Source organism: Magallana gigas, chromosome 1, assembly GCF_963853765.1.
Source record: "Magallana gigas chromosome 1, xbMagGiga1.1, whole genome shotgun sequence".
Classification (NCBI taxonomy): Eukaryota; Metazoa; Mollusca; class Bivalvia; order Ostreida; family Ostreidae; genus Magallana; species Magallana gigas.
In genome coordinates this window covers 1,068,478-1,088,327 of record NC_088853.1, presented here as the reverse complement: position 1 = coordinate 1,088,327, position 19,850 = coordinate 1,068,478, and the positions used below count along the sequence as shown (strand labels likewise).

At 39.3% G+C, this 19,850-nt stretch overlaps 1 protein-coding gene and 1 pseudogene across 5 annotated transcripts in view; one reads left to right on the top strand and one right to left on the bottom strand.

The window, feature by feature from the left end:
- The window catches only part of LOC117687498 (talin-1-like), a 54,540-nt pseudogene that overhangs the window by 12,143 nt on the left and 22,547 nt on the right, over positions 1–19,850 (bottom strand). The window contains exons 22-36 of the transcript XR_010712513.1: positions 19,469–19,650; positions 18,968–19,100; positions 18,564–18,665; positions 18,213–18,383; positions 17,707–17,856; positions 17,234–17,455; positions 16,556–16,869; positions 16,056–16,239; positions 15,806–15,931; positions 12,595–12,711; positions 12,129–12,314; positions 11,894–11,998; positions 11,521–11,626; positions 10,651–10,671; positions 9,620–9,655 (exon numbers count right to left, since the gene is read on the bottom strand). The product of XR_010712513.1 is annotated as a talin-1-like (transcript). The remainder of the gene's footprint in view (positions 1–9,619; positions 9,656–10,650; positions 10,672–11,520; positions 11,627–11,893; positions 11,999–12,128; positions 12,315–12,594; positions 12,712–15,805; positions 15,932–16,055; positions 16,240–16,555; positions 16,870–17,233; positions 17,456–17,706; positions 17,857–18,212; positions 18,384–18,563; positions 18,666–18,967; positions 19,101–19,468; positions 19,651–19,850) is intronic.
- LOC136274190 (uncharacterized) lies at positions 361–7,836 on the top strand. Of its 4 annotated transcripts, none has more exons than XR_010712517.1 (3): positions 361–584; positions 1,381–6,760; positions 7,259–7,836. XR_010712517.1 is itself a non-coding variant. In XM_066080681.1 (2 exons), the coding sequence occupies exon 2, from the start codon at positions 1,960–1,962 to the stop codon at positions 6,415–6,417; it is 4,458 nt and encodes a 1,485-aa protein (XP_065936753.1). In that variant the 5' UTR covers positions 361–584; positions 1,083–1,959; the 3' UTR covers positions 6,418–7,836. The 4 variants fall into 4 exon arrangements, 1 of the variants encoding a protein (XP_065936753.1); XR_010712519.1 differs by having other exon boundaries at positions 1,083–6,760; positions 7,557–7,836; XR_010712515.1 differs by having other exon boundaries at positions 1,083–6,760.

Here is a 19,850-nt window from a genome sequence, read left to right as displayed (position 1 = left end):
AAATGAAACTCAGGTTTGCTTTTAGGGATATACATATTGTTTGATCTAATACAGTTGAGGTATGGGGATTTTTCTGTATGTGGAACAATTGATGCATTATACATAAGAATTTACATAGATGACTCAGTACTAACATTATAATTCAGGAGGAATATAAAATGGATAATGATTGTAAGCTGGAATCTAAAACTACTGTAAATTCCTTATTTTTTGTAATGGTTTCAAAACTGTCTGAAAAATAAGAGTGATTTTAAAATCTTTGAGGACTGCATCTCATGATTGTACGTGGAAATTAATTCCTTGAGTTTAATTAGGAATTTACAGTATTTCTCAATGGAATATTCTGAGAAACAGGTGTTGTGACAATCACTGTTCATATCGAACACACCCGATTTTATTTTTCCCATAATTCTTTGCAACGTGCTTGGCCGACGCTAACAATAGGCGCTAAGTTATACCCGGCCGAGCTGTCCAGCAATAAAGACGTGCTTAGTGTGTGAAGGGGGTATCGTGTTAGAAGCCTGTGTGGCATGTTTTAGTTTCACAAGTTCAGCATTTGACGCGGACACGGATAGCTGACCGTGGTAAGTATTTATTTAGTTTGGTGTAGTTTATTTGTAAATTTTTGCCTTTTTATTATTATTACGCAGTCGTCCTATAAAGTCACCTTGACCATTGTTCACTGTAGAGTTACCTGTGTGTTCACTGATGTGTGACTTTAGCGAGAGTGTTTAAATGGAATTCGTCTTTTTCTATAGTACAGTTTTTGCTATTGCTGTATAAAGAAACGGTGATTTAAAGGGCTATTTTCTATGCGTTATTTTATTTTACAATTTATTGTCACTTTTTCCACTTAACTACTTGGGCGGAAGTGCGTCACCGGAAGTCTCAGACGCCATATTGTTTACTGTAAACAAATAACTTAGTTACCATATACTTACAATATTTTGAGATGTTGCCTTTAATATAATACTATTTATACATTATCATAGTTTGATACTATCAGTGAGATACTTATATGATGTATTATACAATATTGTTTTTATTATGGTGTTATGGTGTCACTTGTACACTTATTGTAGTGTCATATTGTTGATGTTGATGACGACGATGATGTTATGATGTCGATGACTACGATGATGATGATGGTCATGTCGATGATGATGGTGTAGATGATGTCGTTCATGGTGAAGTCGATGACGATGCGATGTTCATGTTGATGACGACGATGATGTTATGGTGATGATGACGACGACGATGATGATGGTCATGTCGATGAAGATGATGTAGATGATGTCGTTCATGGTGACGTCGGTGATGATGATGAAGTAGATGATTATGGTGATGACGATGATGTCTATTATGATTATGGTGTTGTAGGCGATGGTGTTGACGATAGTGTCGATGATTATGATGGCGATGGTGATGATGATGATTGTGGTGACGAAACTACTCTAGTTGTGGTTGTCCGTAGTGGGTCCAGGACTACAGCCCCGGAGATTCGGACACTCTTCTAATTTATTTTTGGTCATTTGTATAAACATCATATTTTTTCTTGTTGAGTGAAAGTTGTGTGAGTGTTTGTGTGGTTTAGTGTTTATATTTCTATCTTTTCTTTCTTTCTCTTATTTTTTTTGTTATTAAATTTTGTTAAATTTAAGATGTCTTGTTGTTGTTTGGAGTAGCCTCCGCTCATCCCGTTACAATTGGTGGCAGCGGTGGGATGAGTTGACTCCTCCAGATACTACAAGATATCTTTATAAGTGAACAGTTGCCAAGGTTTATTTTATTTTTCATTTTTTGATCTCTTTTGTAGTACATGTAAGAGCAAGTGTAGGTCGTTGTTTCCTTTTCCCTTGGTGAGTACATTACGTTAGGCAGATTGTTTTGTTAAAAGTTGAGAAGTTAGTCCCTTTATGAGATAATTTTGAGGTAAGTTGGTCTGTCAGTCAATACACCATGTCTACTGTCAAGGAGATGCTGGAGCTACTTGAAGTGGGGACCAAGATGGGGATGAAGGATGAAGCCCTTCAACAATTCGTGAAGGACGAACAGGCCAGAATGCGGGACGAACGTGAGAAACATAGAGTCGAGAGACAGGAGGAGAGAGACCAGGAGGAGAAAGACCGCGACTTCAAACTACAGATGGAGGAGAAAGACCGCGACTTCAAACTACAGATGGAGAAAGAGCGCGCCGCAAGAGAACATGATGAGCGAGAGCACGCTCGATTGATAGAAGAAAAGAGACATCAGCAAAAACTAGAAGAACTGGAACTTGATCACAAACTGCAACTCGAGAGATCTCACATGAATCCGAGTGTTGTGACTAAAGAGGAGAAAGAAACTTCTCAAGTGATAAAAGGACCAAAACTTCCTCCGTTTGAGGATTCGAAAGACAACATTGACGCGTACATTCAAAGATTTGAGATATACGCAACAACGCAGAAATGGAATAAAGACACGTGGGGGACTCATCTTAGCGCATTACTCAAAGGAAAGGCACTGGATGTGTTCGCAAGACTCTCACCCGAAACAGCACTTGATTTCAACGAGTTGAAGAACGCCCTGTTGAAACGATTTGACATGACGGAGGACGGTTTCCGCAAGAAGTTCCGATTTTCAAAACCAGACGGAAGTGAAACTTTTATGCAATTTTCTACCAGACTGGACAGTTACCTTGAGCGGTGGATTCAGCTGTCTAAGACTAACAAGACATTCGATGATCTGAAGGACTTGTTCTTACGTGAACAGTTTTTATTGTGTTGCTCGAAAGAACTTGCCTTATTCCTAAAGGAGAGGATTCCTACTTCGATCCAAGACATGGCGCGATACGCGGACCAGTTTGCTGAGGCCAGAACAGTGACATCCTCTTCACTTACGCAAAAACCGCTCTTTGACAGACGACAGCAGTCCGATAGACAACCGCCGTACAAAGATTCCGTGCAACAAAACCAATCTGGAAATGCAGTGAAGTGTTATGAGTGCGGACGACAAGGACATAAAGCCTTTAACTGCAACTTCCGCAAAAGTCCGAATAACAGGCCGTTTAATTCGAGCGAGAAACAAGAAACAACACCGAAACATACTTACCCTAGTGATTTTCAACGTGGGTCGTACAATAATGGGAACCATGGATATCCAGGACGCGGTAGAGGTCGCCAAGGAGCCGCGAGTGTCGTCGAGAAACATGGAAACTTACCGTGTGTTGGTGATTCGGTTGCTTTCTGTGAAACGGAAATGCCAGTTGTGAAAGGATGTGTTGGCAATAAACTAGTGACTGTGCTAAGAGACACAGGTTGTAGTGGTGCCGTTATTCGTAGAGAACTGGTAAACGATGATCAACTAACAGGGACATCTCAACGATGCAAGTTAGCAGACGGTCGTATTATTGATTCAGATGTGGCTAGAATTAATGTCGATACTCCTTACTTTACCGGAAGTGTTGATGCTTGGTGCTTTGATTCGCCTTCGTACGATCTTATTCTTGGTAATATTCGTGGAGTAAGGAAACCACATGAACCAAATCCAGCCTGGATTCATTCCGTTGAAAACATAGCAGCTGTTGAAACGCGTGCGCAACTAAAAAAAAAACAGTCTCCATACAAACCATTGAAAGTACCGGAAGCAATACGGGATGTATCGCCGGAGGATATCTTACAAGAACAACGAAACGACGAGACACTGAAAAAGTTATGGAGCTTAGCTGAGAGTGGACAGCTTAAACATTTCAGTGACGGCGGATTTTCAAAAATGTGTGAACGGAAACAAATGTTGTTCAGAGAATTTTGCAGTCCCAAAGTGTCCAGTGGAAAACTTTTCCGACAGTTAATCGTTCCTCGGAAATACAGAACTATCGTCATGAAGATAGCACATGAAACGCTGATGGGTGGTCATCTGGGATCAAAGAAAACAACCGACAGAGTAGTGTCCGAATTTTACTGGCCAGGAATTCAGTCAGACATTAGACGGTTTTGCAGATCATGTGACGTGTGTCAGCGGACTATTCCAAAAGGAAAAGTACCTGCAGTACCGTTAGGACAAATGCCGCTAATTACAGAAGCGTTTCAACGAGTAGCAGTTGATCTTATAGGCCCTCTGCAACCAGTTACCGACAAAGGGAATCGTTACATTCTGACGCTTGTCGATTACGCAACCCGTTATCCCGAGGCTATTCCACTTCCTGGAATTGAGACAGAGCGAGTAGCGGAGGCACTGGTAGACATCTTTAGTAGATTAGGAGTTCCGATCGAGATGCTAACAGATCAAGGATCGCAATTCACATCGGACGTAATGAAAGAAGTGAGCCGTCTGTTGTCATTTAAACGGATTACTACTACTCCGTATCACCCCATGTGTAATGGACTCGTCGAGAAGTTCAATGGTACGTTGAAACAGATGCTAAAGAGGATGTGTGCTGAGCGACCAAGAGACTGGGATAAGTACATCAACCCATTACTCTTTGCATACCGTGAAGTACCACAGGAGAGCCTTGGTTTTTCGCCGTTTGATCTTCTCTATGGACGTACTGTTCGTGGTCCGATGACAATTCTTAAAGAACTTTGGACAAAGGAAATTCCTGACGAGGACGTTAAGACAACGTATCAATACGTACTTGACTTACGCACACGATTGGAAGAAACATGTGACATAGCTCGCCAAAACTTGGAGAAAGCTTCAAAACGTCAGCGCAAGTACTACAACAGGAAAACGCAAGGTCGTCAGATGAAAGAGGGAGACACAGTACTGGTTCTTCTACCGACAAAGTCAAACAAACTCCTCATGCAATGGAAGGGACCTTATAGTGTAATACAGAAGATAGGACATATGGACTACAAGATCGATATGGGAGGCAAGCTGAAAACTTTCCACGCAAATCTTCTTAAGAAGTATGTTGAACGAGATACATTGAACTGTGGTGTTTTGTCAACATGTGCAATTTCACTCATAGACTTTAGTGACCTAGATGATGATGAACAACAGGACTCTATTCTTATGCCACCTGTTACTCAAACCGAAACAGCAAAGGACATAAAGTTTGCAGACAGACTAACACCAGATCAGTTGGAAACTGCTAAATCACTGTGTGATTCGTTCTCAGATGTATTTACGGATATACCTGGAATGACGAACTTAGTGGAGCATAAGATTGTTGTGACATCGTCTGAACCTGTGCGTGTGAAACCATATCCAATTCCGTTCAGTACAGAGAAAACAATTACAGAAGAAGTTCAGAAAATGCTACAGTTGAATGTGATTGAGCCATCATCTTCCCCTTATTCAGCTCCAGTTGTCATAGCTCGGAAGAAAGATGGAACGAATCGATTTTGCATTGATTATAGACGACTGAACTGTGCTACGGTATTTGATGCAGAACCAATGCCCAGTCCAGAAAGCATATTTTCCAAAATGACCGGAAAGAAGTTTGTGTCAAAGATAGACTTAAGCAAAGGATACTGGCAAGTACCGATGGCTGACGAGAGTAAGCCGCTTACAGCCTTTTCCACACCATCCGGATTGTACCAATTCAGGACAATGCCGTTTGGTCTTGTAAACGCGCCGGCAACATTTAGTCGTATGATGAGAAAACTACTTCAAGGTATGAACGGCGTAGAAAACTTTATCGATGATGTCATTGTTTTTACAGATACCTTTGAAGAACATCTACACATACTGAAGACTGTGTTCGAACGACTCAGAGATGCGGGACTTGCGGCCAGACCGACAAAATGTTTCATCGGATTTGACAAGATTGACTGTTTGGGACATATGGTGGGCAACAAGTGTCTAGAACCAGAACAGGACAAGATTGATGCAGTCAGAAATGCGCCAATACCACAAACCAAGAAACAGGTTCGTGCCTTCCTAGGCTTAGCAGGATTCTACAGAAAGTTTATTCCGAATTTCTCTGCGATAGCCATTCCACTTTCTGATCTTACGAAGAAGGGCCAACCAAATAAAGTTATTTGGACTGAAAGTCAGCAACGAGCTTTTGATACATTGAAACACATGTTATCAGAAAGGCCAATATTGAAGTTGCCAGAATTTAATGAAACCTTCATTTTACGCACGGACGCTGCAGATGATGGGATAGGTGCTGTACTGTTACAGATGGAGGATGACGAGAAACTACCCGTAGCGTACGCCAGTAGGAAACTTCAACCAAGAGAAAAGGCATACGCTGTTATCGAGAAGGAGTGTTTGGCGGTAGTGTGGGGAATACAGAAGTTCCACCAGTACCTTTATGGACGCGAGTTTCTACTTGAAACTGATCACCAACCCCTGACCTACCTTAACAAAGCAAAGACAGAGAACTCCAGACTGATGCGTTGGGCTTTGCAGCTTCAGCCATACCGCTTTAGGATCATTGCAATCAAAGGAAGCGACAATGTGGGTGCGGATTACCTGAGTCGTCAGTGAGATGTATCGTAGACAGTACAGGTATGTGTATAGGTTTTATTGTAAATACGTGAGAATTTTCAAAATTCAGTGATTGTTTATTTGAAATTGCAGGACAATTTTTTAAGGGGGGAGGTGTGTGACAATCACTGTTCATATCGAACACACCCGATTTTATTTTTCCCATAATTCTTTGCAACGTGCTTGGCCGACGCTAACAATAGGCGCTAAGTTATACCCGGCCGAGCTGTCCAGCAATAAAGACGTGCTTAGTGTGTGAAGGGGGTATCGTGTTAGAAGCCTGTGTGGCATGTTTTAGTTTCACAAGTTCAGCATTTGACGCGGACACGGATAGCTGACCGTGGTAAGTATTTATTTAGTTTGGTGTAGTTTATTTGTAAATTTTTGCCTTTTTATTATTATTACGCAGTCGTCCTATAAAGTCACCTTGACCATTGTTCACTGTAGAGTTACCTGTGTGTTCACTGATGTGTGACTTTAGCGAGAGTGTTTAAATGGAATTCGTCTTTTTCTATAGTACAGTTTTTGCTATTGCTGTATAAAGAAACGGTGATTTAAAGGGCTATTTTCTATGCGTTATTTTATTTTACAATTTATTGTCACTTTTTCCACTTAACTACTTGGGCGGAAGTGCGTCACCGGAAGTCTCAGACGCCATATTGTTTACTGTAAACAAATAACTTAGTTACCATATACTTACAATATTTTGAGATGTTGCCTTTAATATAATACTATTTATACATTATCATAGTTTGATACTATCAGTGAGATACTTATATGATGTATTATACAATATTGTTTTTATTATGGTGTTATGGTGTCACTTGTACACTTATTGTAGTGTCATATTGTTGATGTTGATGACGACGATGATGTTATGATGTCGATGACTACGATGATGATGATGGTCATGTCGATGATGATGGTGTAGATGATGTCGTTCATGGTGAAGTCGATGACGATGCGATGTTCATGTTGATGACGACGATGATGTTATGGTGATGATGACGACGACGATGATGATGGTCATGTCGATGAAGATGATGTAGATGATGTCGTTCATGGTGACGTCGGTGATGATGATGAAGTAGATGATTATGGTGATGACGATGATGTCTATTATGATTATGGTGTTGTAGGCGATGGTGTTGACGATAGTGTCGATGATTATGATGGCGATGGTGATGATGATGATTGTGGTGACGAAACTACTCTAGTTGTGGTTGTCCGTAGTGGGTCCAGGACTACAGCCCCGGAGATTCGGACACTCTTCTAATTTATTTTTGGTCATTTGTATAAACATCATATTTTTTCTTGTTGAGTGAAAGTTGTGTGAGTGTTTGTGTGGTTTAGTGTTTATATTTCTATCTTTTCTTTCTTTCTCTTATTTTTTTTGTTATTAAATTTTGTTAAATTTAAGATGTCTTGTTGTTGTTTGGAGTAGCCTCCGCTCATCCCGTTACAGGTGTCCTTGGTTACAAACTATATATATAACTTAAACCTGTCTGTCAATCTTGCAGTACACATACATAGATTTTATATATTCCACAACAACTTGATACGATGTCTTGGCTGAAACAACATTTATAACACTGTAGGCTTAATCAACAGCATACTGTATAAAGGGAAATATTCGCCTTCGTTTTATTTTTGCCCTTTTGCCCTCGCTGTCAACGTGCGAATTAAAGACTGGGCAAATATCAATGTTCCAATAATCTCTTTACCATGCAATCATGTTTGGGCAAATTTAAGATGGGGCGAAACCGTTTGCAAGTGCAGAAGGGCGAAAATAACACAGGGCGAAAATAACTCTGCATACAGTATTGTATCTTAGGGCTTACACTGAACACAATGCATGTTAACCATTACATGGGGAATTCCAGTGAATTATCCAATAGTATTTTGATGATAACACAGCTGGAATCCTAGCATGTATGGACTACATTAGGCATGCCCACATAGAAGTCAGAACTGCATTTTACAATAGATCTTGATACTTATAATCAAACATATTTATTTATTTGATGATTAAACATAAAACTTTGTATACGTAATATAGAAATTAAAAAATAGTTTGGAACAAAGGAACAAATGGCTTTATCAGTACTTCTAATTGATAACATAATCCAACTTTTATTCGCAACAACTTTATTTGCAATTTATTCCCAATAAACTTGTTGGCAACGACTAATTTTCGCGACCAAGCCTTATTAAGACTGGTGTTGTTATAACAATCGTATGACAAGGATTGGGTTTGCGCCAGGAAATATTCATGACAATGAGGCTCTTGCAAACCTCGCCAAATTTCTCGCATGCAAATAAAAGTTGGTTTACAGCGATCATTCCACAAGAGTGAGATGTTTTAAGACCAAGTCAAAGAGTTCCTTTGTAAAATGCAGCCCAGAACTTTCTTACACTAAAGTCCAACTTTTTTCTTAATTTTTTCAAGACAAAGAAAGTCAGAGTGGCTGTCTGAGGTCATTCATGATGCATGAAGTCACATGTGTCAAGTTTGCTTTAAATCAAATAGGGTCAAAAGGTCATACATAATCACAGGTAAAAAATAAAGTCAAAGATACAATGATGTAAGGTCAGAGAGAGGCGAGGTCAGAGTTACATAGGATCAAATGTGTTGAGTATGGTGTAAATCACCTAAGGTCATAAGGTCATTCTGACATCTCTGGTCAAGGTCACACAGATGTAAGGTCAGAGAGAGGAGACAGGAGTTAATGGAATCTACCCGGACTGTTAGTCACGTGATTGTCTGGAGCCTATTTTGGGGGAATTGGACTGTAAACACAAACTGCTGCATTAACAGGAAAACTTTTAAATCAAAATTACAAGGCAGTTTTGAACAACAAATCAAAATAAAAGCCCTTTATAGGACAATTTCTAACAGCCAATCAAAATAATTTGACAACTACCAGTAGCCAAAATAAAAAAGATTTTTTTCATTGTATAAAACTTAAACAATTTTTAATGGAGGCTAAATTTTATCTAACTTTTTGTGTTTGCTCCGAGAGAAAAGAAACCAGCACAACATGTTTGATAAAGAACTTTATCCACACATCACATATCATGGTAGGTCATAAACTCTCTAACCTAATATCTCAGGTGTTAATTTCACTGTTAATGCAGCATTTTTATTCCTATCCTACAATGAAAGCATTCCTCTTTTGTTTTCAGCGATTGCCATGGTTACCTTTCACGATATGGGACCATCTTATCTCTTTGGACGCTAGTTTGAAAAAAACAAAGTGTCATCAAATTATGGAGGGACAAGTTTGACAAGGAGGTAGGAGTGACCTTCCCCCCAAACACAAGACTGAGGGGTAAACAATGCAGCACGTTTCTCATGCACACGAGACAATACAGGTAAAATACAGGTAAATACAGGTAAAATACAGGTAAATACAGGTAACAAAGAGTAACAGTTGTTCAATCCAATACATGTCTATCCAATTATCAGATCTCTGTGCCCAAATGCAACACTGCTATTCTTCTGAATATATGTTTCTCTCTTTCCCAATACTCCATATAAGTGTATAGATATTGTAATGGTGTGTAATGGTTATTTTCATTCCCATGTTATTTTTGCCCAATTAACCAACCCCTTGAGTTAGTAAATTTAAGATGGACCACATCCATTAAATACACTAAATTTCTCTGTGTTAATTTTTCATGTTTCAAAAGAGGAAAAAATGTTTTCTCAAGCCATTGGGCAAAAATAACTTTGGTGTTGAAATTCACCAGAGGCGTGTTCAGCAGAGAGAGCGCCCACGAGCGCTCGCCAAAATTTGTGTTGCGGGTATAGGGAATTTTGGCGAGCGCTCGCGAGCACCCGCTCTGTTGAACAGGCCTCTGGTGTACAGTCAGATCACAAAAGAAAGTGAGTGTTAACAGACTTCATCTGTGTCCGTATCATTTCACCTTTATATCTCTAACCAAACTACAACAGTGTCTATTTACAGAATATATCTCTAGAGTATAAGCCTTGTCTCAAATATGCAGGCAGTGACATTTCTCCTTAACATGAAATACATTCACAGTAATTCAGTCATCCGGGTCAGTTACAGACCCTAACAGCCATTCTGATTGGTTGCTTCCAAATAGTGCTGTCTTTGTATAAAAATTAAAGTTTCTTTGTTCTGATACAAAAGACATCTGGACAAAATACACCAAAATAAAAGGGAAGCCAAAAAAAATCAAAACATGACACTGTAAGCTCAATACCTCCTTCTGCGGGTTGGCCCACTAAAAATAAACGAAGTCAGATATATATCTACACAGTACCATGCCCATAATCACAAGCCCAGTATGGGCATTATAAGAAATCACAAGCCCACTTTGGGCGTTATCATTAATCACAAGCCCAGTATGGGCATTATCAGTAATCACAAGCCCACTTTGGGGATCGTCCATGAATACTATTACTGACCCACACATTTTCTAACCCAGACATTAAATGACTCCATCTTTGGCTCCTATTCTTTGCTTTGTTCCCAAAATGATTACTTCCTATAAATTTAACTTCTTAAATATAACTTCCCAATAAATTGTTGCTCTTGAATTTTACTTTGCATTGAAATTAAACTCCAACAAATTTCACATCTTCTTACTTCCATAAACATTAACTACTGTAATTTTACTTCCTATGAATTTAATGCAATTTTTTTTCTGCTTTGCATTTATATCTACATTATGCAATATCTTGAGTTTTAAAAATGCTGCAAATTGTCATATCTGTAATCTTTCAAAAAAAATTGTTATCTGTTTTAAAATTGTGAAAAAATAATTATACATTCTTAAAACCTTTTCCTCTCATGCATATCATAATTCATATTTACATGTATCAAAACAATCACCAATAGTTTTTACTTTAAAAAAAGTTCAATAAAAAATATATATCTACAAAAACTGACAAATAATAAAATTTGAATGCTATGCATATATGAGATAAATACGGTACAACAGAGCAGAATATCATGAAGTTGATGCGTCCGCTGTTGTTATGGTAACAGTGACACAGGGCTATAGTTATTACATGTAAAATGGCTACACATCACACCCCTAATCATGTCACAGGAATTATCAGTCACATACCTTTAATGAGTTCAGAGCAGTGTACGATTTCCTGTACGGACACCGCGACTTGGTGCGCACGTGCTGCCAGTGTCTGCTTGGCCTCCTGGGAAGGTTTCTGGACCACCTGAAAAATGGCCGCGAAACAAGGTGGTAAGATAACAGAATCACAGGCCCCACATTTCTACAACAATCCCTCCCCACATATTAACAGCTTCAATAACAACAATCCTTCCCCACATATCAACAGCTTCAATAAACTTGGTGTTTTGAATATTCTATTACTGACTCTATGCACACTGTGTGCTAACTGTGCACATTGTGCTGATTTTTTACACTGTGCTAACTGTCCACATTGTGCTGAGTCTGTGCACACTGTGCTCTGTACACTTACCGTGCTGACTTGCTCCAGTAGATCTTTGTAGACAACAGCACAGTTCTTGCCGGCTGCTATCGTCTTCTGTCGGACTTCTGTTGTCTCTGCAGTGCTGGCTGTGCCCTGTCAACACACAGGAACACCAATATTCTTAACATTTCTTGGAAATTCAGTTTCAAGGAAATGTAAATTTGTGGACAATGATCTTATATGTTTTACATTGTACTCGAATCTCTAGCAGAATATAACATACCCTGCATGTTGCCAGTAAATCAAAGATGGCCTTGCGTCCCATGTTGGCACAGATGATGACGTCCTCTTGGCGACCCGAGTTCCCAGCAGCCACTGCTTTGGCGGTCGCCGTGGTGATAGCTTTGGTCAGTCGGATCAGATCTTCTGCCGTTGCTTTCTTCTCTGGCAAGGTTCCAGCCTCGTACGACTATGAAAGAAAACATCAAACAGTACAGTGTCTGTTGATGAAGGAGAAAAAACATAAATTGGGAAATAAACCATTGGACTTTAGTCGGATTAGTACCCCTGTATTACCTTAACCTGTGGTAGACTCCAGGGCCTGAGTTACCTGTATTTGTACCTGTAGTTACCTGTGTATATTCAGTGTATTACCTTAACCTCCTGTCCTATAGTCTCTATGGTAGACTCCAGGGCCCGAGTTACCTGTATTTGTACCTTTAGTTACCTGTGTATATCCAGTGTATTACCTTAACCTCCTGTCCTATGGCTTCTATGGTAGACTCCAGGGCCCGAGTTCCCCGCGCGGCTTCATCCTCCACGGTCTTCACCGTCTTCAGTAACGATGTCACGTTGGTCACCATCACCTGGAGGGGAGATTGATATTTACAGTTTACTTCATCTGTTGTTTTACACATACTGTCATTTTCATTGATAAGTGACTGTTTTCATTAACAACTGTCTTATCATACATCCTGATTTTTGCTAATTTTCTTTTTTTTCATCTTTTTAAACTACAAAAACAAATTTCTGATAAGGCAGGTCAGACAAAACTTTTTAAAACAATATTTACTTACCTAATAATGATTTTTTTTCAATTGTTTGAATACATTTATGACTTGGTAATACTGTTTTTATTTAATGACTATTAAGGTCAGACGACACGTTCCTCGAGAATCTTTTTTGTATCTCCTCGTAATAAAGAAATCCAATAAAAAAACATTAATTTTATAATTACTTTAAAAATGATCAAAATTTACTTGAACTTGGTTATATGTGTACATGGTCGAGTGGTTAGAACCGTGGCCACTCACTGCCAGAAGCGTATAGGTTCTAGAGGTCGTGAGTTCAAATCCCCGCCCCGACGGAGATAAACTTATAATTCAGTGAATTTTGCTGTGCTGTAGATGTATTTATTTTTAAATCAGCAATTCAAGTGTATTTTCAAGAAGATTATATAGGACATTGCATATTCTAGTATTTTGCAGAAATGCCTGGTAAGGTACCCTAATTTTTTGCAAGAAAGCTTGTCAAAGTAGTAGTAAACCATAAACAAATTCCTGGAAAAAGTTATCTAAAATTGAGGAACGTGTCGTCTGACCTTAACACAAACTTCTACAATATTATTTATCTCTGAATGTCATAACCATCCTTCACCTCGATCAAAATCAAACACGTTTCTATGAACAATTATTTTTAATTAACACAGACATGTTATACAGAGTCAAGCAAGATATGTAAATAATAACAAGATATACAAGGCTTCCCTATCTAACACAGATCATAATACATTAATGGTCACAACATGGAGACATCCTTATTCAGCCCTACCTATGACATCAATTACACTATCAAATTATATAAAATATTCATTGAGACTTGAGTTTTTCTTACTTCAGACTTATTAAAAGGAAAAGCATTTGAATTTTTCATGCAAGAGTTGTCTTTCTTATCAAATAGGTCAATGTACCTTAAAGCTTAGCCTAACACAATGAAACAAGATTTTCTTGTCTGAACAATGCATTGTCTTTCTTATCAAATAGGTCATTGTACCTTAAAGATTAGCCTAACACAATGAAACAAGGTTTGTTTGTCTGAACAATGCTTGGTTTGAGATGAAAGCACAAGCTTGTATGAACAGGGAGACACAATGCAGGTGTCTGGAGATCTCTGCATGTCCCAGTCTCATGCTGTCAACAGAAGCTTGCAGGGAGGTTTAATACTACAGGCCTCAAACTCCAACATCCTGCCTCTCAGCTAAACTTAAGGTGGCCAAATGGTCAGATGTACTGTCAAGTTATTTTATAGCCAAATTTTTAGATATATAAATTCATGCTTATTTTTATATTTTTTCTCCAAATCCCTTTTTTATGTTAAATATAGAGGTCTTCTCTTCCTGAGGTTTGAAATGGTACAAAAATTACAAAATAGCCACCATTTTATAACATTACAAAATAGCCACAATTTTATAACATTACCAAAAGGTTTATCTTTTCGAGTGGATCAAGCCGATGGTCAAGTTCCCTGAGTCTGAGAGGCAAAATGATTTGGTAGTCCCCGCAGCTCATATAATTATTTGTATTGAATTCAAATTCTTGAGTTAAAATACTTAGCAGCTTACTGTTTCCACTGACAAATCATGATATGTATAGGAGCCCTGTGCTGGCTATAACCACCACAGGGAGTGATATGAGCTGGAACAACATTGTTACTGCAAAACAAACATGTTACACCGAACTGTGCTCATTTCTTCCTATCAAGAAAGCATTGCAAAACTAATACTTGACAATAGCTTTACTGCTTTTTCCATTCCAAAAAAATCTTATACTTTAAACTACCAGGTAAATTTACAATGTCCAGTCAGTTAAAAGGTAGTGTGTCAACAATAATTTGTAGTCATATGCTGATTGAGTGTACAGTGCAAGTAGGTAAAAGAAAAATTGGAGGAAAGGGGTGAACATGTTTTAGCAATAATTAATGCCCATGCAGAAATTGTCTGTAACTTGCAGGAAGAAATGAACACAGTTGTCACTAGTAGCCTGGTCAATGGTTCAGTGTGAAACAGGGGGATGGTTTCTATGGAAACACCAATTCAAATGCAATCTGTTGTTTCTTAAATCTCAAACCTCTACAGGATTTCAAAAATTCAATTTATAATGATAGAAGCTCTCACAAAAAGTCATTACTCACAACATTCAATATTTTTCTTTTTTTTTTAAATTGTTTCATTAACAGCTCTTGTTTTTGTAAATTGTCAACAACACTAGAACAGAGAAATATCATCCAATCAGATGGCTCGAAATTTTAACTGCACTCAGTACATGCTGGAAACATAGATAGTATACCCGTCCGGCAAACCCTCGATCAGGGAGTCTGTCTTCTGTAAAATCACACGACTCCACAAATCAGACAACAGTTAACTTAACAATTCTATCTATCAACGCCTAGGCGGCCTTTGTCAAATTATATTGTATATATTTCTTCCAATTAAGACAAAAAAAAATATTTATGCTCAGAAAACTTTTCAATTTTTAAACCTTTTTAAAATTGACTTAAAAAAAACTTTATCTACACATTGAATACTGAAAAGTCACTGCTAAAAAAAGTTAAACTGTGCCTGGAATTGTTTGAAATAATGATTAGCAGAAAAGGTTTATAATTATAGACCTGGGCTACTCCAATAATTGATTGCCAGAAGAGGTTTTTCCATAGAAGAAGAGAGTGCATTACATCACTACACCACAACACTACCATCTCATCAAGGTTAAAGTTCTAACACAAGGTCAACGCTCAGTCCTTATGTTACAGTAATTCACTAATCAAAATTTTGAGCATTTATATAAAAATTATAAGCATGTTTTCAAAAATCTCAAATTTTGAGTTTAAATAAAAAATAATAAACATAAAAAACTTCGGTCAAGGTTAAATGAAAACAAGAAATAATGTTGAATTTTGACTGACCTTGGCAGACTCTTTGAGGGTCATCATTGCCGGATCGGAGACGTTTTTGCCGGAGGCGTTCTTGGTGGCGCTGATCAGATCGGAGAGTGCGGAAGCCACATCCTTCACCGCGTTAATTATCATCACCTGAAAACAAGCTTACTCAGTTATTTCCCTCTTGAAATGTTGCAATTAACAAAATTTGATCACTCTGGCAAATTAATTGATTAAACAACTTCATCGTTACAATGTCAAGTTATAAGCCACGTACCTGAGCCTCAGGTTGGTTAGATCCGAGTGAGGCTGCACCAAGTTTGACGACATCTGCGAGTTTGGTGATGGTTTTGACGGCCTGTTGAGCGGCCCCGGCGAGCGTTTCCTGATCGGATGCGGCGCCCTGTACCAACTTCTTGGTCTCCTCTACCAAAGCCTTCGCCGTTTTCAGGATGTCCTCTCTATAAGTGGTTACAAAAATAAATATCGTGGAATCATTAAACTTTGTGGGGACAATTTCCATGCATTACTTTCATGAGTTATTTCATACCTACAAAAGGAAGTATGACTCTATCACCCTTATTCATTAGTGGATGAGAGGTACCCACAAACTCCACGAAAATTGATCTACCTCAAAATCTGATGATTCTACAGTATGAGACTACTGTTGGAGTGGATCAGTCGGTGGGGGTATTGAGGACTATTTGTCAGTGGGTGGGGGTATTGAGGACTATTTGTCAGTGGGTGGGGGTATTGAGGACTATTTGTCCCATTTACCTGTGGCTGGCGAAACTGTCATCTCCCTCAGTACACAGAGTTCCGGCGGTGGCAAACATAATGGTGGTGTCCAGATCAGCAATGATTCCGCTCACCGCGCTTGCCGCATTGATACAGGCCTGGGTACCGCGAGACCCGGACTGTAATGCTGCTAGAACAAAGGCCACCTTCTCACTGACGCTGCGGGCATGGTCCTGGAGGTCGCGTCTCGCGTATGTGTCGTGTGGGTCGCCCTGGACTTTGCCGGCGTCCTGTACCAGCTCCACACAGCTCTTACCCAGGTCTTGGATCGTCGTACGGATGCGATTCGCAATCTACAGATAGACCAACAAAATATATAACAATGAAATCAATGGAAATCTACAGACCCAACATAATGGATTTCTCAGAGATCTGTTAAATATTATGGTAGCAATCACATTGATTATAAAGCCAGCATCTTTGGTTTCAAGGGAATTTCCCATTAAAAATTCAATATTCAGTTAGACAGGAAAAATGTTTGAAACAAAATAAAACCAAATAAACACTTTTTCATGCAGATAACCATATTCTTGACTTAACAGTACACAGAGCACACAATATCCATCCAATTTTGTTTACAAAACATTTTTAGAATAACAGATAAACCAATAAACTAGGAATCACTAGACATTGTAACAGGCTCGTGACTCCACTTACATCCTGACTGTTGGAGGTTGCGGCGGCATTTGCTGAGTTACTGGCCAGCACATCGTAGTCTCGTGTCAGCTGATTGGCCAGTCGCCCGAGGTCGCCCGGGTTCACCCCCGCCTTGCCCACCATCTCCTGCGTCGTCATGGCGATCTTCTTGGCCAGACTGACCATGTTGGACTGGTACTCCACGAAGGACATCCCCTCCCTCACCATTACCTGCTCGTCCGTCTGTAACCATAGAAACAAAGGGGGGTCAATATTGTAAACACAGACTCCTTTATTTGATAGACCTTATTATGTTACACCGATATGTATCCAAAATGTTCATAATGGCATAAGTTTGTTAAAATTTCATGATTTTAAAAAATTAAAGTCGATCAAATTCTTCCTCCAGTGCCACTATCAACACAATATTGAGGACTTAAAACAGAGCAAATTTTGGAGGAAAGAAGGTCCTTTATGTAAAAAATTGTACCTACCTTAGTGATTGATTTGGTGAGTTTCTCTATCATACTGTTGACTACGCCGGCCTGTGAGGCGGCCTCCTCCAGAGACTGTAACAGGTCTTGTACGACGTCCATTGTGTTGTCTGCTGCTGTGTCAATGTTATCATGGGTGTGCTTAGGGGCCTACAACATAAAACAAGATATTGTAGTCTACAGAAGATCCGTGCACACACTTGTCTATTGTAAGGATTTGCTATGAAGTCCAGACTTAAACATGCCTCCTCTTTTTATCTTACGATACTCTAACCTCCCTATCTTATCTTTGGGTTGCCTCCCCCTCCTATCTTAAGGTACACTCTCCTTCTATAAGGTACACACTCCCCCTTTTTTCTTTAAGCTCATTCCTCTTCTCTCTTACTGTACACCTACCTAGGGTTGCCTACCCCTTCTATCTTTGGTTCACTACCCCTTCTTCCTTAAGGTACACTCCCCCTTCTACCTTAAGGTACACTTCCCCTTCTATCTTTAGGTACACCTACCTTAGGGTTGCCTCCCCCTTCCTTACAGGAGTACATGAACTGAAGTGCCGACTCGGCCACGGTCTTAGTCAGGTCCAGGATGTGGGTCTGTTGTTTGGAGTTCTGGATCAGCGAGGCGGCGCCTACAGCACCGTCCGAGAGTGGGCCGAAGTAGCTGGCCATCATTGTCACCTGTAGATACAGGAGGTGTCAAAAGTTATTACCTACCTATGTGTACATTGTGCTAACAAAAGGCATGTAAAAAATGACCATTATTATTTTGGATTATCATTCAAATTTCACAGAGAAGAAAATGACCCAGATCTCACATAATAAGTATTAAATATCACAACCGATGCTCTGTATACTGACCCTGTGACCCAGATTCTCCGGCTCTGCTTTAGCTGAGTCCTTGACCTTGGAACAAAGGTCATGGATTTCTCTTGCACTCCCAATCATCTGTTCTTGGAATCCCTATAATACCATTCAACAGTAATAATTAATGATTATTTATGAATATTGAAAATTGAGCATATTTTGATTACTTTAAAATCTTAATAAAGGGGGGGGGGGGGGGGTGAACTATCAAATAAATCTGTTAAACTGTTGAAACAAGGGAGGGGGTGATACCTTAAAAATCTAGACATGAAAGGGAAAATTTGAAAACTTAAATATCTAGATATTGGGAATGAGGGGTTGATAATTTACAAATCTGGACACATGGAGACATATTGGTGGATGGGGAAAAGGTGGTTTTGGGTGGAATAAGTACTGACCCTGAGGGATTTCTCGGTCCGTTGCTGTAGACTCTGACTGATGGCAGCCAGTGAGGCCTGGTCCAGGTCGCGGATGGAGCGGTTCAGTTTGTCGATCGACTCGTCACACTCACGCTGACCCGGCGCACAGTCCCTGAAATATAAAGATGTATATAGTCAAACAGGTCCTGATGTTTTACAGGATATATGTTCAGTTCAAGATTTTTACATTCCTTGAAGTATACAGTCAAATACTATAATATGTGTCAAGAAATAACAGATGTAAAGTGGAATGGACCTCAAACAAATTAAAATCAAGCTTCAGAGAAATACAGCAAAATACTATAATATACATGTCCGAAAATTTAAAATCACTTTAAGGAATGAACCAGGCTATTGAAGAGCTAACACTTTTGTAAATCTAGAAATGCTGACCAACGTTAGGAGCTGGCATTATAATAAAGACTTGCACTATACACTTACTTGATGAAGGAAAGACTTACTACTGGTGGACAAACTTACTTGATGGATGACACGAGTCGTTTGATGGCCTCGGACACACTCTTGGAGTGGTTGGAGTACAGTTGGTAAGTGGGCGGGTCCTTCGGGTTGACAGCCAGCTGTTTGGCGGCCGTCACCATGTGACACGCTCCATCGATCATCGCCTTACCTGCTGACACAATGGGCTCTTGGGCCTTCCTTGCCTACATATATATACAGATAAGTCATCTGTGTGTCTTGTCCCAGAAAATTAGGAATAACTGCATAAAACTTCCTTGAATTATGAAACCCCACCATGAACATATTCAAGTACATTTCTAATATGGGGTTTTACAGGACAACAGAATCCTGTTAGTTGGGTGCTTTAACTTGCTAACTGTCTGCTTTATGTAGCTAGCTTAGT

Excerpts from the sequence above, each read along its gene's own strand:
- LOC136274190 (XM_066080681.1), top strand. The coding sequence starts at position 1,960 with ATGTCTACTGTCAAGGAGATGCTGGAGCTACTTGAAGTGGGGACCAAG.